A 27,253-nucleotide genomic window follows, 5' to 3' on the forward strand; every position below is an offset into this window, starting at 1 on the left:
GAAATATACATCCAGGGAGTTACCTGCTCAGAATTTCCAGCTCCAATTATAAAATTGAATCTCTGAAAGACATAATTTGATATGGCATGAGGAGGGGGAAAAGAGGATATGAGGATCGTTTCAGAGTGATTTACAACACCACGGGAAGTGCCAGCGTCAGTGTATGGCATTCTTTATTTTCATGCTGCTGTCAAATGGAGTAAAATGCCCTGGAAGTCAGAGGGAAATAACAGTTGTGTATTTGGATGCCACATTCACAGACTGTTGGTAGCTTAAATTTGGCAGGTGGCTGTTAGAGTGAAACCTCTTATTAGAACCAAATGGGCTTTTAATGTTGCATCTGTCTGAGACAAAGCAAGATTTCCACGTGCCACAGTTCTCTTCAACTGTGACCCACACTCCAACATGACTGAAGAATTCATTACTTAGGGGTTTTCTGAAAAGTGCGTTTTCATGTGTACGTTAGGAGCACATGTGAAAGCTTAAAGAAAACTGACCAGATGCTGATTTCATTTACACTGGATTAAATCTTGAAAGTCTTTAGTGCTTTTACACTTCATTTTCCACAGTGTAACTACAGTAGACTTCTGACTACCTTCTGTTTCTCCTAAAAGGAAACTGTACACCAGGATTTTTAGGGCGAATGCATTGCTCCTGGCATGTTTTGGCATTGCTCCTGATATGTTTATTGCTTCAGAATGAAGACAAATCCTACCTTTGAAAAAGTTAAAGCCCAATACAAGCAAATATTTTCAGAGAGCAGGATACTGGCAATTCTTTATAGCTAAACACACAGGTAAAATATAAAAATTACAACGGATATTTATAGAAACATAATTTATAGCAACAATGCAAAAGGAAATAACAGAGGCACCCTCTTCCACCTCAGGCTGCTGTCATTCTGGTTACATACCGCTTTCTTCATATCTTGTCCATGTCTGTTGTTTTGTGTCTGTAAACACTGGTGAAAAGCTTCCACCTTTTCTACACAGGTGCCTGAATTTATCTGTCAAACAATTTCACGGACTCCGAAAGGTTTTCAGCCATTCAAAACAAGCGTGACGTAGCTCAATGGTAAGAGCTCACCAAGGGGTGGCAAGCACAGGGTTATCACCTTTACCTCTGGACGTCCCTAACCTGAAGCACTGTTACAGCTTCTCTTCATGCTCCTCTTCCAGTGCCCACTGTTGACCACCTATGGGGACAGGACACTAAAATATATGGAAACCCCAGCAAAACCAGCCTTGTTTTATTGTAAATGATATATAAGATGTTTTCTATTTCTATTAAATTTGGAAGGAAGGGAAATACTCTAAAACAGGTGGAAATGAGTGTCCTATGAACTACGACACCCAGAAAAGTTCCCTTCATTTCAAAACCAGGGCCATTTACTCCTGGGAACTCATTCCCCACGTATGGAGGGCCAAACCATGCCCCTGTCAAATCTCAACCTCACCTCAACAACTGTCTTAGAACTTTTTCTAGTCACAGAGACTAAGAACAAACCAACATGGTCCCAGATGGACTCATGACCATCCGCCACCTGTTCCACTGAGTTTATTCTAGACTAACCCAGTCCTCATGCCCTCACTTTCAGGACTTTAAGTATCTCCAGTAGTTTCCCCATGACTCTTTGGCCTTCACTGATGTTTCCTGGCAGCCTTTTTTCTTTGACAGGTTAAGTCTTCACCCACAGTCTAGAGCTTTTGCTGACAGGCAGAAAGATAAGTTCCTTTGAGTTATAGAATAAGTAGCACATATTTGTTCAGAAAGGACCAGTCTCAGTATTCATATATATCTGTGTTTCAGGGCTGCAATAAACTTCTCTGACTCTGTATTCCAGAGGCTCTGGCTTGATGGCAGGAACCAACACTTCAGTACTGGCTGAATTCCCACTGGGTTCATTCCTAATTGAAAGCAGGCTTACAAAGACTGACAGCAGGCTTCCCAGAGCAATGAAGGTAAAATTCAGCTCCTTATCTTCAGGGTGCTGTTATACATAAGTATGCATATGTAGTCAAATACATGTTCCCCTTCCTGTAGAGCTGGGTGGGTTACAATGCAGATCATGCAGAATGATCGTAGTGCTGACATATAACCCCCCTTGGGCTGCTGCTAAGCACTGGGGTTATAGAAAGGTGCAGAATTTATTTGTGGGTATTTCATAAGCACTCACCCAGCTGATACATGTGTATGTCTATATATTCTATATATGTGTATATATATGCATATGTGTTTTTTTCTGTGAAATACAGATAAAAATCAATACAAGAGGACATTAAAGGATAAGTCACAGGGCAGCTGCAAGTGGTAAAGCCAAAAATTTAGTAGCAACAGTATGAACTAAGGATGCTCTAAGTAACAATAACTTGTGACCCCGTGCCAGTACCCACTGGGGCAGGTGAAAACAACTTGTTCCAAAGCTGCTGTTGGGGATCTGACATGTTTATCTATTTGGCCCACATGTGGCTGTGTCTTCTAGCACTGACAGCTCCTGCAGGTTGGCAGCTTTTCAAAAGCTTGTCAGCCCTTGATAGCATTCCTATTCCTGCAGAGATGGGCAGGTTGCGCTGCGGATTACACAGTGATAATAGCGCTGACATGTAATGCCGCTTCCACTGTTAGCGAGCACAGGACTTGCAGAAAGGTGCACACTTCTTTGCAGCTATTTCATAAGAGTTTACCCAGCTGGCAACATTTTGTATTTAGTATTTGTTTAGTTTAAGGAGTAAAATAAGAAAGGCTTTAGGCAAACTCACAAGAAAATTCTATGTACTAAAGTAATCCTTTCAGCAGGATCTCAGACTTCAGAATTCCTATAAAATTTCTTTACCAACTTTTCCACCTCATGACATTAAACACGTTTCTTTGTACATTGTACTTCTGCTGGTCATGACAGATTCATCTTATGCCCTGATAAATGGAGGTTGCTGCTCTTCTCTGCTTTCTTTAGCTGAACATCTTTATTTTTTTCCATAAGAAACTGCAAATCTTCCAGTTCACAAATAGCTTGCAACACCTGTCAGGCATATAAGGATCTTTCAAGAAAAGACTGTGGCACTTGGTAACGTTATTCCAGCAATAGGAGCTAGAGGCTTCTATTCAGAACAGCTTTGCAGAAATTATATCCCTGATACAGAAAAATGATTATCCTCTGCTAAGCTTTAGCTATTTGTAGAGTGCAACCATCTTAGATTTCCACATTTGTCTTTCATTCTGGAGGAGTTTTCTATTATACTATGGTACATCCTGTTGTTTTATAATGAGGTTTGCAAGCACTGGAAACTGGATGGATTTTTTCAGGCTGCCAGCTAAGGAAGTTTTCAACCAATTACACAATAAATTGCATAAAAACTACAATGATTTTAAAAAATTGGAACTCCAAAAGAACTATTGATTTATTTCCTCAGGAAAAATATGCCAGGAAATAAAGCCATAACTTAATATATGTAAGTTAAATTAACTAATTTAGGTAAATAATTAGGTTGTAAAAAGGAAGTTATTAAATGATACGTATATGTATACATTAGAGAAGGGAGCAGGAGACAGTGCTCTGGATGTTTCTTTGAATACTATTCCAGAAATGTCTTAATATACAGCATCAGGCTCTATAATATAATCTTGCCGAGTAATTATATCCACAGATGAGAATTTTCTGAGAGTAAATTGTTGGGGACCATGACTTGGCTTTTTGAGGTATCAGTAGTCCCTAATATAACAAATATCTGAAATTGAGAGCTTTTTCTCAAGTAATCTGAACCTACCCAGCATAGAGCATTCTACAGTTCATGTTCAGTTTTGTGTTTTTTTTTTTTTTTTTTAAAAAGGAACCCCCATACTACGCACAGCCTTACATTCTCATTTCAAAGCTCTTACACCTCTCTTACCCCCCTGCAACCTGCTGTCTTTCAACCCTTCTTTCTCAGAGTCATTAATAAACACATCACTTAGAGGCAGAAACTTAATATTCTAATAAATTACTTTTCATTTTAGCCGCTGTGTATAAGAATTATTTTTTTTTCCAGATGACTCTTACTCCAGAATAGTACAAAGGACACACTTCAGACCCTTGTAGTCCCAACATGTGTGGTTTCCTCTCACCAGGAAAGCCTGGAAGCAAGCTGCCTGGCCCGGCGCCAACCCAAACCACTGTCAGTCTAAACACAGCGCCCACAAATGCTACTTTCTGACACTTCCCTGCTGCTGGAGAGCATCCTTTAGCATTGAAACCTTGTCAGTGAATGAGACTTATGTACAGCCTCTTGCACAACATCCTTCAACTCATGTCTTCCCTCCCCAAAAGAGTTTCTACCAGGACAGAGGAACCAAAGAGAAACACTTGTGTGATATTGTCTCATGTTACCTGTGAATTTAACTAAGAGAATAAGTTTATAAAGTTGCTGAATGGCCACAGGGATCTCAGAAATCAGCACACCAGGATGCTCTGCAGAGTTTTTCAGTCAGTTTTAGCTTTTTTAATATACTTTTCTTCAGTGTTTTGTCTGAAAAGTTAAAGATTACCTGAATGGTTAAACTAAGTAGAAGTATCTGAACCTGCAGACACTGATTTTTTTAGTCCACATGTGCAAGTTGTTATGAATTTTATTCCCTTCTTTCATATTACCACAGATATGTAGGCGTACTTTCTCTGTTCAGCTTACCAAATACACATTTTCATTCCAATACAAAGTGAGCCTCTGCTCTACAAAGTCTGTGTTGAGAGGCATCATCTGATTGTAAGCTAATTCTCCTGGCTCTGTCTGTGTTCTGCTCTTCTTGGAAAGCACAATAATCATTATGATCAGTTGTGGTTTGGCTAAAGGGAAAATTGTACCAGCTTGGATGGAAGGGCAGATCACGCAGGGTGCTACCACCTCCAGCAAGCTCTGAGCTAATCAAGCCCTGCCGAACATAACAGGAGGTGACAGCACTCAGCATCTCTCAGGAGGCAAGCAACATCCCACAGAAATAGAAATCTGCTTTTCACACAGACAAAATTTGTTTTCTACAGAATGTCTATGTCAGAAATCAATCTGTAGTCTGAAAAATCTGCAATATGAATTATCAATGCAATATTCTAATGAGGTGCTGTTTTTTGAGTAACCTACCGAGATGGCAGATGCAAGTTAAGTGTTCAATAAAGCATCCCAGGGAAGGAATTTCCCGAAATGCTCAGAATCTGAGTTCTAAAGAAACTGGCATTTGGAGCAATGCAGAAGCCAAAAGAAGAAATCAGATATTCAGCCTGGTACTGGAAGTCTTCTATACAACAATAGCAAGTGTTGCACTAAAACATGTCAGGCAAAACAGTTTTGTTACACCTGTTAAGCCCCTGTGCTGCAGTTGTATTAACTCAGGGTCAGTTACCTCTTTGGAGCTGATGGCAGAACACAGTAATTTAAAACCCCCTTCTGGTGCTTAAAGAAAATATCAAACACAGCTGAGAATTTAAATTTTCTTCAGTAAGTAGCATATCTGGAACAAGCAGGCAAGCAGTTTTCACGTGTGTTCCTGCACAAGCATCTGTTTTTTACATGTAGCAGTCAGTTGTGCTTACAAAAGCTCCAGTTCATAATTTCTGCTATAAATACTGAAGCCAAAATTACCATCCTATTATCTGGAGCTAATACATTGTCACAGGGTATGGGCAAGGTAGTGCAGGAGATTCCAGTGGAAGCTCCTCCTATCACTAGTAATTCTAGATATTAATACAAATGTTAATATTGAAATCACCACTAACATCTTTTACTGTAATTTAAACCATCTGCTCTGTTTAATATCACAGTAATCCCAATGATGCCAGGAAGCAAAGAAAGAGCTGTCTTCAGTTCCCTTCTTTCAAATGCTTTTATTTGAGGAGAGTGACCATGATCAGAGAAATTAAGAAGCACACACCCTGAGCTGCATTTTTGCCTATTTGCTGGTATTTTGATGCTACTTTCATGCACTGCAAGGCTCCTCCAGGTAGCTGACCTCTTGTAGGACATCAGTCTCACAGGACATCACATAGCATGAGAAATTTAATTGACTAAAATAACCTGTATAATTCTGGGAGGTGAGATTATCAAATCCTGGTATACAGCACTGCACAACAAACCTGCCAGTTGCCCAGTGAAGGGGGATGGGGGTAGAAAAAGGAACAAAACTGCACTTATGAGATGAACTGTGTAAAACAAACTGACCTTTTTCACGTTTTTGTTTAAATCAACCAAGTTGAGCAGGAAGATGTGGTCTTTAGCCCCGATTAGCAGCCGGCCCCTCTCCTCATCTAGCAGCAGGGTTCGAAAATCAAGCCCCTCTGTTGAGCCCAGGAATGGGATGCAGCTGTTTGAAAGCAGCAAGTCTGTGGGAAAACGAAGAAAATCTTTATAATCAAAATGTTTACATATGACTCATTGGTGTCTTTTATAAATATATGCAACCAGCATGGAGTATGCCGGTGAGATAACTGCAGTCTTAGAGCATGTCTTTCCAGGGTCATAATACAGTTCCTATTAAACTTGGGGTTCTTTGAGTTTTTTATACTTCCAAATTGGGTAATATTTCCTTTCACAATACATTCTTCTGTATGAAATTTTCATAATAAATTAACTTTATGACAATAATTCAGAAAATCAGCAAATATTAGGAAAAAAAAGAAAGATCATTGCAAAATACATGTTATACCTTTCCTTTGTTGTAAGAAAATGAATGTATGTTTGTATCATCATACTATTAGATACACATGATCAAGGATTAATATCTCACCATATTTGGTGCTCTACATATAAAGCAGCAACAAAGGTCAATGCCAGCAAAGAATATTTAGGAGTAGGAAACAGGGGTTAGATGTGGCAGGCATTGTAGATCAATAAAATGGTTTGAGTTGGAAGGGATGTTTGACAACCCAGTCCATCCCCCTGCCATGGGCAGGGACACCTCCCACCAGCCCAGGTTGCTCCCAACCCCGTCCAACCTGGCCTTGAGCACCCCCAGGGATGGGGCACCCACAGCTGCTCTGGGCAGCCTCTGCCAGTGCCTTATCACCCTCATCATAGAAAAATTCTTTACATCCAATTTCAATCTACCATCATCCAGTTTATCCTGTCACTACAGACCCTGGTAAAAAGTATTTCTCCTTCTTTCCTATAAGCTCCCTTTAAGCACTGAAAGGCTGCAATAAAAGGTCTCCCTGAAGATTTCTTTTCTGCAGGCTGAACAACCCCAACTCTCCCAGCCTTTCCTCACAGGGGCGGTGCTCCAGCCCTCTGACCATTTTTATGGCCTCCTCTGGACCAAATAGAAGAGGAGAATTTACTGGCCATGCTTCTTTTGATACAGCCCAGGATACGGTTGGTTTCCTGGGCTGCAAGCACACATTGCTGGCTCACATCCCACTTCTCATCCAGCAGCATCCCCAAGTCCTTCTCTGCAGTGCAGCTCTCAAGCCGCTCATCACCCAGCCTGTTGTTGATATTGAGGACTACTACAACCCAGGTGCAGGACCTTGCACATGAGTCACATGGGCCTCCTCCTCCAGGCTGTCAATGGACCTTCAAAGATCATTTAGTCCAACTAAATGAGTATAGTATCCCTTCCCTCAAGTGTATCAACTGCACCACTCAGCTTGGTGACAGAGCACTCAATCCCACTATGTCATTGATGAAGATATTAATTAATATTGATCCCAGTACAGACCTTCGAAGGATACCACTCAAATGATTTCCACTGGGACGTTAAGCCACATATAGAGTTGAGAAGAACTGGAAGGAGGTAACAACCGTAAGGTGTATAGAAAATTTATTACAAGGTTCAGTTTACCCATTGTCTAATATTAAGTTCTGGTGGCAGTATAGGTAATTGCTACAACTAATTTTTCAATTACTATCAGCTCAATTGAGAATTGAGATCTGAATCAACAGCCATTAGCAGAAGTAAATCTCTAGAGCATAGGATTCAATGAAAGCAATACAGAGGCACGTGAAGGGCAGCATCCAGTAGCAGCACCTCTAAAACCCTGATGTCTTTATTTGCCTTACAGAGGTGGCAATAGGTGGCTGTTCCTGCATCCTTGCCCCCTCTGCAGAGGAAGTTTTCCCTATAAAAAGCACATATTTGACACTTTTTACTGTGTTTTAATAGTGGCTTCCAATCTCTTTCAAAAGGTAACAAAGAAAAACATAGTTCTCTATGAAATTAATGAAAGAATCTATGCTTCTCTTGTAAAAAAAAGCTAAAAGACTGTAAAGTAGAAAGTCTGTAACCTTTTGCTTAATGAATACTCTGTGGATGTAATTCTGGATGAGGACACAAACAACGTATAGAAGAGAGCACACAGGGAGTTTAGTCTTGTTGGGTAGCCATTAATTTGGCGACAACGAAAATAAATGTGAATCAATTCTTCCATGAGCAAACTTTCCAAGCTAAACTATTCAGAAATCTTCAGACAGAAAGGCAAATCCTGTATTTAATTGAACATAAAATTGAGGGTATTTCCACATTCCTGGCACTGGATGGACAGCGTAGCCTTCCTGCTAGAGAAGCCAGACATAAAGCACAAGTTATTTACACTGCTTAAGCATGATGAAAATCACGACCGGTGTTTTGCAGAGTAACTCCTGAGCAAAATAAAGAGAAAGAAAAAAAACCAAACCAACTTTTTTCTCCAAGGTGTCTCATAAAACATGTAACAGGCAAAACAAAGATTAAGTCCTGTTGTTGGCTAATAAACAGCACTGTGAGAAAAAAAATCATTATTAATCTGACTACCTGGTATATAATTATGACAATTATTTTTTGGCTCAGACACTTCTACTTAAGCTCATGTGGTTTCGTCTGGCTCAGTGCTGAATGTTGTTATGGTACAGCCTGAAAACAAATTGTCTTGTATTGCAGCTACTATTCCCCTAGGTGAGATTTATTTGGCAGTGCTTTGAAAAAAAAAAAAAAAACTTACTTTGCATTGAAAAAATAAATCCAACATTAAGCACTACACTGCTTTACACCAGTAGTGTCCTTTCTCACAAATCTTTTGTGAATACAAAGATGTCACGCTTGGGTTGGTTTGTTTGGTTTTTTCCCCCAATTTAGTGATAATTTAAAAGATCTGGTTATTAACTGACAGCAAGATCACTTAGGAACAACTGGTTAGCATGGTACGTTACAAAAACCCATAGCCCGATCCAGACTGCTTACACTGGAGCGGGCTGATGAATAGCCAAGCCAGTTTGAAAAATTTTACAAAGGAAAAAGAAAAGCCTTCTAAACACAGGATTTCTGAAGCTTAGCTCCCTCCACTAGTATGTTTGCACCCAACAAAAAATAAAGATGTACTCCTGACATGTTGTTACTGGGTTCTCTGTTACAGGACAGTCACTTCTAGCAGAACTCTTATTTCTGTGTGATGTCCATGTGTCGTCACCAGACGTCATACTCTGCACAGACCTCCTCCCTTGTTTTTTCCTGACTGGAAATTCTAGGTACTGGATATGATGGAGCTGTTTATTGGGAAAGAGTTCTCTGATGCTGATCACAGCGGGAGGTTTTAGCTCCCTTGAGTTACTCAAATTCTTCTGGGCTGATCTCTGTAATACCGTTTATCAGCCAAACATTGCTGGAGTACATCGTTCTCTTCTCCACCCATGACATAAGACCTGGCTGCATTACTAGATTATCTGATCCACTGTACATAATAAAAAATGCTTTATAATTACTGTGGTCTAGATTAAATCTCTATTTAACAGTTCTGTATCCCAATTAATACAGAAGATGGAAGGAAGAGGAATAGAGGATCACAATATCTAGTAATTAATCATGCACAGGCATTAACAGGAGAGATTAATGAATCTCACAGGCTACTGTATTTCAGCAATCCATATCACCCTCCATGCTTTTTAAATCTCTTCTGATGACAAGCTCTCAGTCGTATCACAGCGCTGTAGGACATGAGTAACTAAGATGCAGAATATGAGGGGAAATTCCTTCTTGTCTCCAGCCGTCAGAATTTGATCTGAGTGAGGTTAAATGATAACGTTTGTGCAAATGCTCTAAAGCACTTTCATTGCTCAGAGTCATGCAGCCCATGGGCCTTTGCAAGGATGTCACTTGCCAAGATATGTAAACCCAATTCTCCACATACCTGAAAGGAGATGACTGAGACTGGTCCCACTTCCCATTTCATTCTTATTTGGAAGGAATGCTCTCTGTAGGACCATCCCAAACGGACATACATCATCTTTCTCTTAACACCTCTTCTATTTCTCAGTAAAGAACCACATAGGACAGCTACAACAGGGAGGGGAAAAGCTGTCTCAGGGCTGAGACACCCAAGTAGGAATGAGCCCTGCCTGGTGCCTTGTACAGTCATTTGTTTCACTGCATCATAAGGAAAACATCTGTAAAACATTCCAGATGGAAATGACAGCATTGCACACTGGTTTGTTACTGACACAAATGACAACACAAGCTGTAAAGTGGTGAAGAATCATGTTCGGCCAGTTATTTACTAACTACTGAAAAGAGCTTGGAAATAAGACTCTGAATGCGGCCACTGATATGATTAAAATTGAAACATGACCTAATAAAATTTGTCAAGTAAACACTAACAGAGAACTGATTAAATTACAGCCAAATTAATCATTGTTCTCACTCCATAAAAGCAAAACAATCCAATCTTATGGGTTGAAATTGCCTTTCACAGCAAGATATATTTAATATCACAAAGGCTATTACACTGCAAAAATTTATTATGAAAAGCACATTTGCCCAATGGTTTTCAAACTTAGAGCTTACAGAAAGCCATTGATTTGAATCACTGCATCTCTGTAGCCACGTTAATATAGAAACAACATTCTCATAATGGACAGACACAAAGTTAATTACAGGGATGGTCTTTCATGAGTACATGCGCAGCACTCCATTTATAGTATTTGCTGTTTTACTGAAAATTAAGTACTTGTTTCCAGTCTGTAAATTAAATGAATATTCAGCAACTCCCTTTCTGGGTTAATATTTCACTGTTGAGTGACAGAAGCTGGAATAATGACTGGTTTTTACTCATTTACAAAAGTATCTCAGTGGACTTGGCTCACAACAGCGTGATCATTGCTTACTTAAATAATCTCCAGCAGCAGAGACATAGCATAAAAGCTTTGAATGAAAAGATGCCATTCTGTTCTAATAATATGTATTTACATTTATACAGTGTATTTCGACTTTTTAACCCGAGGTCACATATGTGCTGACTGTGCTGCCATTCCTCAACTCCAGCATGGTATAAGCTTGCTGCAATCTGGAATCACTTGGTCAAGACCCAGAACTGCCTTTGTGGCCAGTTACAAACATTTTCCCGATGACAGGCCACACCTAAATTGGCAGAAGGGGAAGTCCTCAACCTGCTTCAAAACAGCTACATCTAATGACACCTTTGAAGGACTCCAAATTTAAAGGCTGTATATTTATGTAATTTTCATATACAGTAAAAATAAGAGATCACATAGTTTTCCTCACATGCTGAAAAATACCCGTGACAATTTACACGGGTGTTGTGTGAATCCTCAACCGCGATTTTGAGATAAGGAAATGTCGATATAGCATGAATACAGCAATTTACTTAATTCCTAGAATATTCTGAGTTTAAAAGATTCAAGATTGACCCCACACGTATTTGTATGAAGGCAAAGAGAATAGGTTCAGTCTATCACCAATCTCTACTACATATTACAAGAAGCAAGTTATATTCCATTTAGCTGCATCTCACCATGGACAACGATGATTTGTTGTGCATGCCATGTGGCTCTCATTGCTACACAACTAATTTTATTTGGCCCAGAGGAAAACCTCAAATTCAAGGCACAGAAGGGCCTTTCCAAAAGGATATGGATTATTGGGAACAGAGAAACATGATTTCTTCTTGTCACAATATTGTGTAAAAATCTTGGTTCCCTTCCTGAGTAGTTCCCCAAACCACCTTGTACTCTACCACATATTTTGGTGTTAGGTACTTCTGTTCCTTTTTTAGGATTGAATTGTTCTCCAGAAGGGTGTTACAGCCTAGGAAGGTGACAACTTTTTTTTTTTTTTCTAAAGATTGATCCAAATTTCAGAAACAGTCTACTGCTGGATTTCAGGAACTTTCTGGGTGTCTTCACTTTTTGTTCCAGGGACTTTTATGGGCCTGCTCAGCCATCAACCAACTTGCCATTTCCCACATCTCCGTTTGCAACTACTTACTGATGGATGTCAAATCTATCAGCATATACAACACAGAAAATCATATTAATAAAGTAGTTCTATTATGCATTGCACTATGCTTCTCAAACCAACATTGCAGACAAAGGTAACTGAGCAATAACTCTCTCTGCAGAACTGTGAAGCTTTTTTAAAAAAAAAAAAACAAACACCACCACCTCTCATCAGGAGAGTACAGATCATTTTATCTTCAGATAACCTTCACAATGACTACTTCACCCATAATGAGAAGAAAAAAAAATATGCTGTGGGACCTGATTCTCTTTCATATCAGTAAAGCTCACTTGAAATAAGTGCTTCTGCAAGATGAGAACTGAGACTACTGCAGATTATTTAGTTCATCTGTTTCAGAGCTAGGGGTTATAATCAATCTACGGTCCCATCTTTGTCTGACTCAGTGTTTTTTAAATCCTCAAAAAGGGTAATACTGTAAAACAAAACAGGTAGTTGCTTACCACCCAAAGCACACCCAGTTAAAGCATGAACTAAAAAATGCACACTTATGTTTATGGAAGTATGTTTTAGTTGTGTTTTAACTGCAAATACATTTGACTGACAAAACAGCTGCACAAATAACTTGTAAAGTGTTATTATTGCAGAGATGATTAAAAGCTGCTTTGTGACTACATGTTATCAGTGAAAAAATGCAAAAGCCCAATTCACAAACTTCACAGAGCCAAACCAAATAATTAACTTTAGACAGCACAACTCAAAACGTATCTGAGTGAAACATTTGTTTATCTGAAGACCTAAGACTGCACAGGTTCCCTTTTCCTAAGTAGTTTATCTTTCTTGCAAAACTGCCAAAGTAAGCAAACTCACTGTTGTTTCCAAAGCAAAATTAAACCACCTTTTTTTAAAAAAAGTGATACTGTGGATATTTAAACAATATGCAGTACAACTGTAACTCAGTATAAATGATTGGCAAAAGTATGATCTTTGGTAACACGTAGACAATTGTTGGTATCTCAACAAACATACCTGTCCAGCATCCCTGCCTGGCACAATGATAGACTTAAATAGTACCAAATGTCCTCTTTAAATTAGAGGCAGAACATGCAAACAAGTGACCCATCACCTCTCTTTCATAATTTTCAATTGTCAGGGCCAAACTTACTTACCTTCCATCCCTTCACCTCTCACAGATCCTCAGCTTGTGTAATCAGTAAATAATCTGAGTCATTTTACTGAAATCTGCTTTCTTACACTTCAGCTTTAATTTAAATTCTCTTCAAAGTATGTATTCTCCCAATAGCAAGAGGATATTAAAAGCATAAAACTTCTTCCTTATATCTAGCAAAGCAAAACTTTAGTCCATTATTGAAATCAGAAGCCAGTTTTCTTCACAACTATATAGACAAGGAACTGTCAACTTAACCAGAGACCACCTTCTAGCCCCACCTTTTAAAATTATCTTCCATCAACCTGAGCACCAAAACTTGAGATAAATCCTCTGCCCTGTTCTGAGGAAGATGGCTTATAAACACACCTATTCCTAAAGCCATTCTGAACATCCACATTACTAGAGCCATAATAGCAAATAACCTATGAATTTACCGACCCTAGGAAAAAACAGCTTTAAATAAATTCTGCCATTCCCACTCTCCTGAGTTAGTTCAATTTTTAGGTATCTTAGAACAACTCAAAAGAAAGCAATTTCAATCATGCCCTGGTTAAATATTTCCCAAACTCTTGTCCCTCCCAATTTATCAGCCAATCAATTACAGGGAAAACAAGAGAGTGATGATAGGCTTCAGGTGGAAATAATGGCAAAATCCTCTTTAACTGGCTAGCTTGAAAAAGATGAGTTAAACTCACTGATTGCCAGTCAGTTTTACTGCTCTAACCAGCCTACTACCTCATTCCATAAACGTTCCATTTACCTCAAGGTGCATACCCATATGACCTGCCATCAGAAAGACATGAATGTTATGATAGACATAACCACGGGGAATGAAGTGTGGAGATCAGTCCACACTCTGAGGAACAGGCAACCTAAGCAAAATGCCCTGGTGATAGGCTGTGCCTAGAGATGCGCAGCATCAAACCCATCTCAGGGATTGGATGCTTGCGGTAACTTGCATGAATGAACACGCGCTGCTCTGCAGGGGTAGACTCATCCTTTCCTGCCTGGAAAAAGTGTGTTGCACTCTGTAAGTACGTTCAGGTGTTAAAAATGTAACATGGTGATTGTATTTGGCACTGTAAGGTACACAGCTCTTCCTTTGTTGAAGTATGGTTTGTAAAATTATATGCAGTGCTATCCCTCCTTTCTAAATAAATTACTGTCATTATCTTGCACTTGCCTTCAAAATAGTACAAACCCTTCATTTCAGACTTTCTTCAGAATGATGCAAAAATGGCTGGAGTATTTTCAAGCATCTGTACCTGCAATTTTCAGCTCAATACATCTTCTGAGAAACTTCTGAGAACCTGATATTCTCTGGGGATGCACCCAGCACCCTGAGGACAGACAGAGGAGCTGTTTGCTGCATCTCACAGCCCACGTATCTGTGGACTGATAAAACAGCAGGCTGTGCCATTGCTTCTGCCCATACTATCTGGTAGCAGCTGTACAGAACATGACCTATTTTTAAATCCTTACTCAGCTTTTACTTTGCCGATGACATTACAGCCTTAGGAAGTCAGATAAGTGGACTTTGTTTCACACTTGGAGCAAATGAGAATTTTGCTGTGGATTTCAGTGTCCAGGATTTAAAGTGCACAGAGTTTTCTCAAGTAAATCCGGGCTAGAACAGGCTATAGGAACCTGGATTTGGGCTCAGTAGCAGGTCTGACACTACCAATGGCTGTTGACAGATCTCTCTGGCAGCCTGACTCACTTTATTTAAACCTGCTTTCTCAGACTATGCATGTGACTTCAGGAATTGCTCCATTGCACCTACAGCCATCCTATATGAAAGAAACTGCTTTCAAAATGGTCAGTTATCTTAATAATACTTGTGCTTTAACATTTTTCTCACCAGATTCAAATGTATTTGCCAGCTTCCTCATGAGTGTCCTGTTCATAACAAAGTAGACAAGGCTTTTGTGCTAAAAGATGAGAGACCTTGAACTGCAGTGGCATGAAGAATTCTGTTTAATAACAGTGTCAGATGGCATGGGCCTGGAAAACAGATTAATATCGATACTAACAGGCTTAGGAGAGATACAGAGCAGTACGAGCTATTCCTGAAGAAGGTGAGTTGTCAGTGCAAAGGACAGCTAATGCCAAACAAACATTTACTTGCTCAGTTGTTTTATTAGTACCTCTGTTTTCAAGACTTTCAAGAACTGCTTAAGAGAAATCCAGCTTTGTTGACTATCATTGCTATTATTGAAAACTGTCTGTGATTTCCACACTAGTGTAATTACATACTACATACCAGTTGTAACCAGTGTCTGTGAGCAACACAGATTTTTATGGAAGCATTCACTAGCTGTACATGCCAGCCTTCCCCTCCCTCCCCATGCTCTACAGACACACAGACACACACCCTACTTGCACTTGCACCAAGTCCCAGAGCCAGACCCTCGGTTTAGCCACTGGAACCTGCAATAATTTTATCAGTTGAGGATCTAGCACTGAGTGTATAGCAAGAAGCCATGGGGGCCATTCGTCTCTCCGACTCCAAGCATTGGACCAGAGCCCACACAAGCTGTATGGTCAGGCTGTAAAGCTAAATAAAATTCAGACACAAAGTCCTAACTACTAACAGCATATGTCCTTGCCAAAGGGGCTGATGAGAGCTGGAGCTGGTGCAAGAGAAAGGCCCAGTCAGTGCATCTGGGAGCAGCTGATGGAGGAAAGAATTACATATGTGTGTTTGGGGGGAAGGGAGCAGCAAGGGAGATGTCCTCCTTCCAGAAGCAGCACATTATGTTGGCTCAGCAGCCATGAAACCACTGTCTGAGAGCCTGTAATATCTCTTAAGTCCTGATAATAATTCAACAGACCTTCCCACAGTTTCTCTGAGGGCAAGGAAATCTCCTCGTAACTGGCCTTGAGAAGCTCTTCTGGTTTTTTGACTCAACCAAGACAGGCCCAGATGGTTGGGGAGGCAGAGCAGGTACAGTAAAGGAGGTGAAACCTGTTCTGGGAAACAATAACCAGCTCCCCAATCTGACTTGCTGCCCAGGGCGCAAAGGCAGCATTTGGCAGGGCTGAAGGGGCTGCAGCAGGAGGAGTGCCTGCACAGGAAAGGAGGCGATGGGCCGGGACCTCTACAAGCAGATTTACCTGCCAGTGGAACAGATATTTCCGCTGCTGGCAGCAAACCTGCTTTAGGAGGTTCCTGCTTGCTTTCCCCACACATAACTGCTTGTTCCTGTCCCCGCAGGGGGGTTCCCTTTCTGGCATGGGCCAGATAATCTTTCTTTCCCATGCTCTGAATGAGGAAGGAGAACCTATATAATGACAGTGGCATTAATATTGTGGGTGTTTCTTCAATCATGACTGCTGGTTGAGTTCACAAGGCAAAACTAATAGCCTTGCTCTAAATTGCTAAAGAAGTGCAGTATGAAGATGCAATTGCTATAGGAAAGCACCGGTTAAGTCAGTCATCATCTGGGGTAGCTGCACAGGACAGAGATTTTTTTAAGAAGCTGTGAGTTGAATGCAGATAATGATTGTTTTCACAAAACTTCAAAGATTTTTCTCCTTTTATTCTTTTTCCAATTTTCTGGATATATTTCACTTGATTAAAAAGCAAGGAAGCGTAGCAAAGTAACTCAATTAGCTAATGCGAACGTAGGTTTTCAAAATAGTTTTGCACTGGCAATAGCAAAGGACCCCTTCCAGTAATGAAAATAAACCCAACTGATGTTATAATAGCTTGGACTAGCATAATATTCTCCTATGGTAAAGTGAAATCTCATTATCAGTTACACTTTCTGCTATTGACAGGAGTTTTCTTATGAAGCCATTGATGAAGGTCATCAAATGTTTGTAGTGATTCCCTTCGATGTTAGTTGTGTAGGAGTTGTGCCTAGCGACTTCCATCAGATTCAGTCCCATGTGCGGCTGTGCAGGTGGACCCAGTATCTGCCTTGTAGACTTAGGCAATAGGACTGTACTAACTAAAAGTTACAGGGCAAAGGATATCAGAGATGTGCATCTGCACACACCGTATTACCATCCTATGTGTACCATCATACTACCTCCTGTCAATTATTAGTATATAGGCATAAGGTATTACTTAATATTGGGGGGTGATATTTTTTATTATTGATATTTATATTTATTTATCCATTGGGGGGCACCAGTGGGTGTCATATAGGGTGCTGTTGTGATACATATCTAGTGAGAAATACTTTTCAAAGAAATCCAGGGTGCACGGGCGATGCAGTCTTAAAGTTAACCCAAAGCTGTCAGATAAACTGAACATATAATTTTGGTGTCTTCAGTAACCTCAGCCGTCAAACTCTAAGGTACAGAACGGTGTACTTCTCTGGGACAGGCAGAGTTTGGATCACAAAGGAGAGCACCTGTTTTCCCAAATTAGTGGGAAAAAAGGTACCTTTGTCACTCCCCCTCCCTTGTCTAAACACCCCTATCAACCACAGCTAGCCAACCCCTCTGATTTCCCTCATAGTCCTCTGGCATGATAAATAAAATTTTGTCTCTGTCTCTTTCTGCTGTCTCTGTGTATTTATCTCCAAAGGACTTTGACTACAGAACAGACCTCCCCTGCACCCCTCGGCCCTTCTCTGAGGAACTCATCTATAAATGGAACAGCAGAAATGGGGAGGGAGGAAAGGGAAATAGGATGTGACTCAAGGACCTGCGCCGCAACCACAGATGTCCACTGCTAGGCACACGCTGACGTCAAGAGGATCGTGCCCTCAAATTAGTGCATAGACAGAGAATGAGGTTGGGATCTTTGAAACTACTTCGAATTGGGTTTGCTTTGCAAATGTATTTAGTAAAAGTGCAATTTGAGAAATATTTTTGAAAGTACCCTCTTTGAAGCTGATGCTACTGATCATGTATCTTTCCCACATTCTTCTCCTAAGGAGACAGTTTTCCGTGTTGTCTCATTCTCCTTTTCACAAGGGACCAATCATTCTTCCCAAAGCCTTACATTTTTATTTTTCCTTTCTCATCTTCTGGGATTTAATCAGGTGAACATTCAGCAGAATAGTTTGGTGTTTTGTGAACACAATCCTTTCTATCTCCAATTGAGGCCCTTTTGTGATCTCAAAAAAAAGAAAACTGTTGTGAGCTACAGGCTGTTTACGCTGTTAAGAGGTTGATACAGGTCAGTTCTCTAAGGTTATTCTTAGTTCAACTGCTATGTAAACTGCTGATGTCACTGACTGGAGGCTGCTCTCCAGGACATTATATATATGGTAATTATATGACAGAAAATGCAACATATAGTTGGATCTGACCTCCAAGTTCACTAGTTTAAAAAAGGAAAATAATTTTGTAAGAAAGTTGCTGGTTTTCATGTTACTAAAATGTAATAAATGCCTTCAAGTTTATACTTAGTCTACAGCATATACAAGAGTCTTGCCTCACATGGACAGCAATGCTCATCCATCTTCAACCCAGGGTACATTTTAAGTCTCAATGTGCACTGCCTGCAGAAAGCACATTTGAGACAAAACAGGCAAAAATCTATTTTATAACTAGAAGATCACCTGAAACTAGGACCTTAACTCTCACATAAACCTTTTATGTTACTCTACAGAGGAACCTGAGAGAGATTTTTCTGAGAAATCACAGATCAGAAAAAAACCCACATCAAATGAGACAAGGTATTCAAGAAAAGCCGTGCTTCCTCACTCAGCACATCTTCCTTGATCTTCATGGACATTCAGAATTACAGCTGCTGATATTACCACAAAAGCATGCTTTTACTGATCTTTCTTCTTCTTCCTGCAGAGCAAGCACAGCTGCTGAACTGCAAGCTCATTTCTAGGCTTTCTCATCCATCACCAGTTTACCATATTCCAACCATTCATAGTTGTGCAACACCCCCAATGTGGTACTGGGATGACCACAATGTCACAGACAGTTTAAATGAGACTCATGGAGCTATGCAATTGTAACTATATTTTACATGCACCATTAAACAATGCATGACATGGAAATAAGACAGCTTTACTGAAACAGAACAAACTAACTGCTCTGATGCAACAGTTAAGCATCTCTTCAGTTACAAAATGAAAGAGGTTTAAAGCAGAAAGTATTTAGAAAGAAGGATGCTTGAGGTTGCAAAGTAGCATGTTCAAAGGATAATGTTTAGGGCACTAAGGAAATGTACTAATCCAGTCAAGTTTTCAAAAGAATTCCTGACACCAAAATGTTATCCTCTGTTCATTTTTTTACCATGTTGTAAGAATGGATCACTTAGAGCGAAGGAAATCATTTATGGAAAACGCTGCATGAAGCTAAACAATGCACAAACGTGGCTAATTTCCATGTGAAGCTGATGATTTAGCATTGTCACCCTTCAACAGAGGAGACAGAATTGCTTGTCTTTAGTTTACTTACTTAAGATGAAAAAAGCGAGGAGTGGAAACATGATCCTAGTTCAATTTACTTCAGTGGCAAAACTCTTGCCGTGACTTTAGTGGGAGTGAGGCTGCATCTTAATTCATTCAATATGAAGAAGAAAAAAATCAGCTGAGAATAATGTTCTTGTTTATTAGATTTAGGTGACTGCCATAGCTGTTTTTAACAGTGTTAAGTAAATCCTGTTTTAAAAGCCAAAGGCTGCCTTCAGTCTTGCCTTTTCCTGTGTGCTGTATCACAATGCAGGAACCTGGTCCTCTGACCGAATCAGCACTGGTCACAGCCAGAGCGATGCTTTTGGGGCATGGCTGCATCCCTGCATGGGAATGATACATGTCTGTGGATGTCAACATGGGTATGTCACAGGTGGCAATGTCCAGATCTGGGCTGGGACATATAGCCCCAGCCAAGAAAGCAGGGTACACACTTTTGTAATATAAATGTATTCTTTGAGAGCACAGACTACCAAGATGTCCATGGAAAGCAACAAAGTAAAGGAAATCAATAGGCTTATATTTTCATTTAGGAGTCTGTATTTCTAATGGAAAATTTTAGGATAGCCACAAATTGAAAAAGGTTGAAATTTATTTTGTTTTTTTTTTTTTTTTCCCTAGACGGCAATCTACCTTCTGATCTGGTTATTCTCTGCATCTGCCTATAATGCAAAACCTAGAAATGCTCACAAAAAAACCTGTATAAAGATACCTGTCAATAAATTGGCAAAGACTACTACCCAAAAGATAGAAGACTCTCTACCCTGTATGAATTATACACACTCGTGTGTATGAATTATGACACAGGCCCTTCCATTCTTCAGTAACAGAACTGCTGCTGCCTCATAAGTGACATCATAGGACGAGACTGGTAGACAAAAACCTTCTGCATTTGCTGCAGAGGTTTGAGTGAGGATGCTAAATGAGGTAGCAGACAATGAGGATGTGCTGCTTGGGGAAGATGAATGTCACTTCTCTGCTTGAGCAGTTCTGCAGTTTGGATGATGGTCACTGGGTATCTCCAGCCACACAAAAATGAATGATAAACACACACTGTTGCTCCGAGACTGAATGTAGTGATGTACAAAGACTATTAAAATAGGAAGTATTACTCAAAATTCAGGCCCTAGTTTTCTAAAGATGGTAATCTTCTACTAGAAGACAGCTTGTTTACCTTTTCCTAATATTAAACCTATAACATAATAAAAACACCTCATAAACTTGCAGAAGTATCCTAGAGATAGAGACTAATTCAGGTCTATGTAGTGGCAGCACCCTAGAAACACATGAGAGCAGTGACAGTTTCTGGCATATGAATGACATGCACCAATATCTAAAAGCTAAAGTCTAAGTGAAGAAGATAAAATGTTAAGAATTATTCAATTAATAAATCAGGGAAAATATGGGAATATAGGATGAGGTATGTAATTAAACATCATCGTGTATTATATCAACACAGGTGGAGTATACATGACTTTATATTAAAAAAAATATATTTCAATTCACTTGTGTGCGATTGTGGTTTTATGTGTGTGTGATTTTTTTGAACATATTTTTAGAACAGGGGCAAAAAGTAATGGAAGTCCATCATATGACATCATGTTGATATGCACATCATTCACTGGAATAGCTGTATCTTAACATTTCCAGCACAGATTTCCACCCCATAAGCTACCTCACAGAAAATGAAAACCTGTAAAATCCATGCATACAAGCTCTAAAATTTTAATTGCTGTCAAAACACAGAGGACCTGCGATGCATTATGGTTTATTGAAGCACTCTTATGGTTATAGACACATCTTCTAGCTTCCCCACCCTGCTCCTTCTCCCTCTTCCTCTATCCACCACTGATTTCTTTCTTCTTTCTCTGTTTCTTCCTTCTCTGTGTTCCTTTAATACCATTCCCTCTTCCTCTTTCTCTCTTCTTGTCCCCTATGCTTCTCCATTCTCAGCATTCACCTCTTGATATTCCCTTTCTTGTCCTTACTGTCAGGGCATGGGAAGAAGCAGTTCTGAAGCCCTCAGCTGAGTTGCGCTGGGCAATGGTGTTGCAGCTGGGCGATGAAGTAACGGCAGGGGAAAGTCCTGCTTGCTTCCAGCTCTCTTGCCTGAGCAAATGCTCAGCTCTTCTGGGAGGATGGAGCTATGCCATCCCATAAACACATTGCACTTGGAAGAGGATGAAACCTTCCCTTCAAGGACAGCGTCTTTAGCAGCCAAACGAACACACATGTGTGACCAGGTTTTCAGGGCTGTCTGATGTGGCCAATTTTGGTCAGTTTTCCATAAAGAAGGAAAAGGGCCCTGTATTATCATCCTCATGACATTTCAATTCTTAATTCCCAAGAATGGAGATGCCAGGAGTTGTCAATGACATGACTGTAACAGTTTTATGAGAACTGGCAAGACAGTTAATTTCTCCTGCATCTTTTTCTCAGAAACCTTGGAATTATTTTGGCTGGAATACTTGAGGTTGGGAAGAGAAGGTAATCTTAATTCTGACAACTGTATCAAATAGTTAGGACATCTGCCATGCTGTTGTTATCAACAACAAAAATATGACTTCATAATGACAAGGACTACCTGCGCCATTTACAATGTAAAGGTATGAAAACCAAGCAGTAACTTTTTTCTTCTTCCCTGTTAAAAAAGAAAACTACTGCACACCCTCACCCACCCACCCACCCCCCCAAAAAAAAGGCAAGAGAAGGTACAATGAAGTCTGATAATTCTCTTTTCCTTTGGCTTTTCAGTTCCATCACAGCTCTCCAAATTAAGATTTATGTGCCATTTTGTATCTGTTGTTGATTTTTTCCCCCTACAGGGATATAGGTGGATAAGTTTGGATAGGAAACCGTATCCCTGAAGCCAAACTGAAAGGTTTATAAAGTTGCTAATAAAAGTTTGGGTCAGGGCCTAGATATCAATCATCCGTTCATTGTCCTTTTAAATGAGCTCAGGCTTTTTCCCAACCACTCCCAGCAGGTCTCTGCCACTATTTTAAACTAAGATTTCAGCAACTTCTTTTTTTCCTGTGTTGACCTCAATAATTTTTCTCTCTCCCCCTCCTTACCTGCCAAACGCATCCATCAGGATTTTGCCAAAGGCTATCTGCTTTTGAAGTTAAGAGGAATTCACTAATCGTGAGTGTCAAATCTGTAATAAATGCCATCACCATATGGTATATGCTGCTATTGGGAATTATCTCAAAAGACCTAGCTGTGAAAAGTCTGGCTCTGTGTTAGGAGGGTTTTATTGCTAGCTTTCATAACTCATGTCAGGTCTTTCAGTTTCTGTATTCATTGGCTTCAGTGAGTGCAAATGTTTCCTGAATTTACAAAAATGTTGTCAAGATCCCTTGATCTATCTTCCTCTGTCTTCCTCACACAAACGTATATATATATACATGGCGGAACAGCATACACAGTGGCATGTGAATCTAGCAGAAGGGAAGATTGTAAATAAATAGTGTGTCGTTGTGCTTACTCAATAAATTCCTGTGTGTGTTAAACTCATGATAAACGTATCATAACTGCTGATGAAGGCTTTAAAGCCTCCCATCCCATCGCACCACCCTGAGAGCAATCCTGCAGTGTATAGGAAGACTTAAGTTTGAAACACTGCGAGCAGAATTCGCTCCCACGAGGGCAGGGTGCTGACATAACAGAAAAATAGCTAACTGGAGAGCTTTAACTGAAGAAGACAATATCAGCGGTGTATCTCTGCACTATGTAAAAACTGTGGAAGCGTGCTGTATGTTCAAAGCTGCAAGAAATCTGCCTTCTATCAAAATTTCTCCATCAATACATAAATGTGTCTGTGTTTAAACCTCTCAGCCTGTAACATTCTCAACAAGAAGTACACACAAGGTTAAGAAATTCCTCAGAAAAGCCCACTTCCATGATCCAAAGAGGTAAGAAGAAAGAAAACAACATTTCAAGTTTCACATACCAACCTAGTGATAGAGAAAAAAAGTAATTAAAAAAGAAAATGTCAGTGCCATCTGACGCACTCGGGGCAAGTCTCTCGACTTTCCTTGATGCTCTAGAAAGGTGTGGGTGTCCTCAACATCCCACATCATCCTCACCAGCCACATGGAAATGTCTCCAACAGGCTTCACGGTGTTTCGAGTAGCACTAGAAACTTATGTTTAGGCAATGACTCCCCCTTAATTTATGTATAGTATATTAATATCCTCTTGGAGCAAACTGAAACAATAGTTTAAAAACCCAGTTATATTTCAGAAGCATGTTCCCCTCCACCCAAAAAAAGATAATTTAATACTGTCCCTAGGCAGAGTTCATTTATCTTCAAGGTTTCTATCACGTGTTTCTGGGAACTGTAGGGACAGCATTTCGCTTTCCTAGTTACTAATACAAATGAACTGCTGGCAATATCACATCAAAACAAAAGTCACAGAATCAGAAAAACTACTGAGAAGTTTACCTTTATAGGAAAGTTTAAGTCTTGGGATATTTTGTTTTGACATTCCAGTGACCGGAAGGAACAGCATCACTAAAGATAGCAGGCTGCAGGCATGTGGTACTTGGGAAGCACTCATTCTGGTCTCTTCTTTCTGTATCTTCTTTTGCACTACAGTGAAGTATCTCCCCACTTTTCAAACAATCCAAATTTAATCTGGAAGAAAAGCAAGACATCAGTAGAATTTTTTTGCATTATTATATAAACAATAAATCTGAAAGCAAGCCAGGCCTGTCTTTAAAGAGTAGTTCATTTAAGACACTTGTTACAAAAGTATGTTTTCCTCTAGTAAAAATCAAAATGTTGTAAATCTGTTTCTTTACTACTAAACTTACACACTCTGAGGCTGCAAAAATACGTCGGGTTTTCAAGCACGAACGTACAGCACAGCCAAAGTTTAAGCAAAATTAAATTAATGCAGTATCCATAAAAAACACATTTGCCATTCAAAAATGACGATGCAACTTGTCAGTTCATACTGCTCCATTAGACATCTCAATATTGTATAGCTCTCTCTTTATCTCAGTACAAGAGCTATTGTATGTTTACACTATGACTAGAATAAACTATAATATCTCAGATACCATGGGCATACAAGCTGAGTTAACATTGAGTACATACCCATCATAAACTTTCATAAATAAACTCAGAAAATTGGATAGAGCAAGCAGTTGTGTTTAGTTTTAATAGAGAAAAAAAGTCAATGCAGCTGATGGATTTAAATGTGCTTTCAGTATGATATTTCCAGCAGAATAACTGCCTCAGTTCACCCACCAAAATGTCCTATAAACTTTAATGAGCGGTTCATGCTGAGGTCAATAGGCTGATATGGGACTGTGTTAGCACAGTGTGCAACTAAGCCAGCTTTGCAACACTTTTCACTTAATAACAGTCATTCATATTCCATAAATCTAAAAGTGTTTTACAAATGAAAGTAATTATCACTGTCCTTATTTTCCCCATGCAAAAACAGAATCATAAAACTGCAGTGAACTTAATTCCTCAAGGTCACACAGGCACCACAGTAGCTGAACAGAAAGCAGCAACAGCAGTCCTGCTGTCCTGGTTGTACCCAGTTCTAAGGGATACCTTTTGCCCAATAACTCCACTTTTGCATAGGAAATTATTTGAAATGGAATCCTGAGTTCTCAAGGCAAAATTTTGATGGTTAATAAATCACAGAGAAGAGTATGAAAATATTTGTGAGACCAGATCCTTCCCCCTACAAGTGCATGACACCAGAGGTCAAGGGAGATAGTTGGTGAAATGACCAATGTCGGTCTTTGAGTAAAGCTGTAAATCAAGGAGTAAGGAAATGTTATGTTTAGTGGAGAGATTAATGGCTCATGACTTGCCATGAAAATTCTTTTCTGAAAGGTACCAAAACCGCCCAATTAAAAGAGTAATCCTAGTGCCCACATTGGCCAGTGCTTGCATGGACATCATGGGAAAGGCTCCAGGTAAGCCTCTGAGAGATGCAGCACAGCTCGCAGCCCCTCAGCCTCGCCACCAGTCTGGCACTCAATCTGCCTGCAGCGCCGGTGCCAAAGCACCTCTGTCAGCTGCAGAGGTGTCCAGAATCAATTCAGCACCTCATGATGCTGGCAGTACATCCTCCCCGGCATGAAGGGACTGGAAAGAGGACCCCCTCAGTTCTCTCTGCCAGAGGAAACCTCTCTCAGAGGAAGCTGGGGCTTTCCAAGCTTCCAGACATTCCGTCAATAGCAAAAGACAAGGGATCCTGTGCGAAGCGCATGATGGGGAAAGAGAGGGAGGCAAACGATTTGCAAAATGCCCAAAGCATCGTTCCTACTGCAGAACATTGAGCTTCTTTCTTCTCAATCCCTTCCTCAACCCTCACATTCAGTGTCTGACTGCATGACTTTTGCCCAAGTGCCACTACGTATTCATGAGATGGCATGGAAAGAAAAGAAAACAAACATAAAATTCCTTCGGTTCTCCTTTCCCTTCTCTTTATTAGTATATAGGATCCTAGAGAAGGCCCTTACTTCTTCCATGCCAGTACATGTATTTGTGGTCAGACTATGAGGCACTGTTGTTGACTAGGCTATCATAGGGTTATATCACCGTAAAGAAGTTTAATTTTGGAGGGAGGGAGGAGGGGGAGGACTATATTAAGACAAGAGACACCAGTTCATCTTCAATGGGATGATGAAGACAAACCACACTTCAAAAAGAAGCGATTAAGAGCCATCTAACTGCAAATAGCTGTGAAGACATGGCTTGAGGGTCTGGGCCTTAGCCAATAGGGATCTCACTAGAGGATTTGGGGCTTTTTTTTCTCCAGGCAAAGTACAGTGAAGAATCAGGACTAAATCTGCCACTTATAGAAAAAAAATTATGTCTGAACACATGTCATTTGCTTGATTGAGAGGACCAGAAACACTTGGACCTTTGGCCACATCTCACAACCTGATGTTTTCACACGAGATTCTTTTGGTAATAGGAACTTTCCTTTGTGGATTTTTTTTTTTTCTCCCCACGCCACCCCACCCCCCCCCCAACTTCTTTCCTCTTCTGCTTGAATAATGTCTGTGAAAAACCGTGTGCTTTAATTTCTGACACAAGGCAGTTAGTTTACATTGGAGGCAGTTTCTCTGTGAGCTCAAGCCAACCCTGTCTTGCCCTAGATTCATTGCAATCTAGCCAGATTGTCAAATATATTTTTATTTTATGATGATCTTCTAACATAATTCCAGCTTCCGCAAAGAGTCCTTCCAGCAGTCTAATGACTAACTCAGGTTAATGAACTTCAGACCAACTAACTGGCCATTAATCTTCAGGAAATATCCTTCCTTTTTGTAACATATGCAATGTCAATCAGTGTCCTGTGCTGAAAAGAGCCATAGTCACGCTGCTCAGAAGTAACTGGACCCAGGAACAGAAATAAAATATAAAACCTAAAACAAAATTTAATTTCCCTGTCCTTTTCTCCCCTCAAAAGTAAGAAGAATGTTGTCAGAAGAGGAAAAAGTGTTGTTTCCGTTAGTTTTTCAATACTTCTGC

At 40.0% G+C, this 27,253-nt stretch overlaps 1 protein-coding gene across 6 annotated transcripts in view; it reads right to left on the reverse strand.

The window, feature by feature from the left end:
• Positions 1-27,253, reverse strand: part of SEMA3D (semaphorin 3D) — a 151,718-nt gene that overhangs the window by 82,195 nt on the left and 42,270 nt on the right. For all 6 annotated transcript variants that reach the window (XM_080393406.1, XM_080393410.1, XM_080393411.1 and 3 more), the window contains 2 exons: positions 24,191-24,382; positions 6,183-6,343 (listed from right to left, as the gene is read on the reverse strand). In XM_080393406.1, coding sequence (XP_080249532.1) covers positions 6,183-6,343; positions 24,191-24,305 — 276 coding nt within the window. In that variant the 5' untranslated portion in view covers positions 24,306-24,382. The remainder of the gene's footprint in view (positions 1-6,182; positions 6,344-24,190; positions 24,383-27,253) is intronic.

This window comes from Falco punctatus, assembly GCF_963210335.1.
Source record: "Falco punctatus genome assembly, chromosome: 6".
Taxonomy (NCBI): Eukaryota; Metazoa; Chordata; class Aves; order Falconiformes; family Falconidae; genus Falco; species Falco punctatus.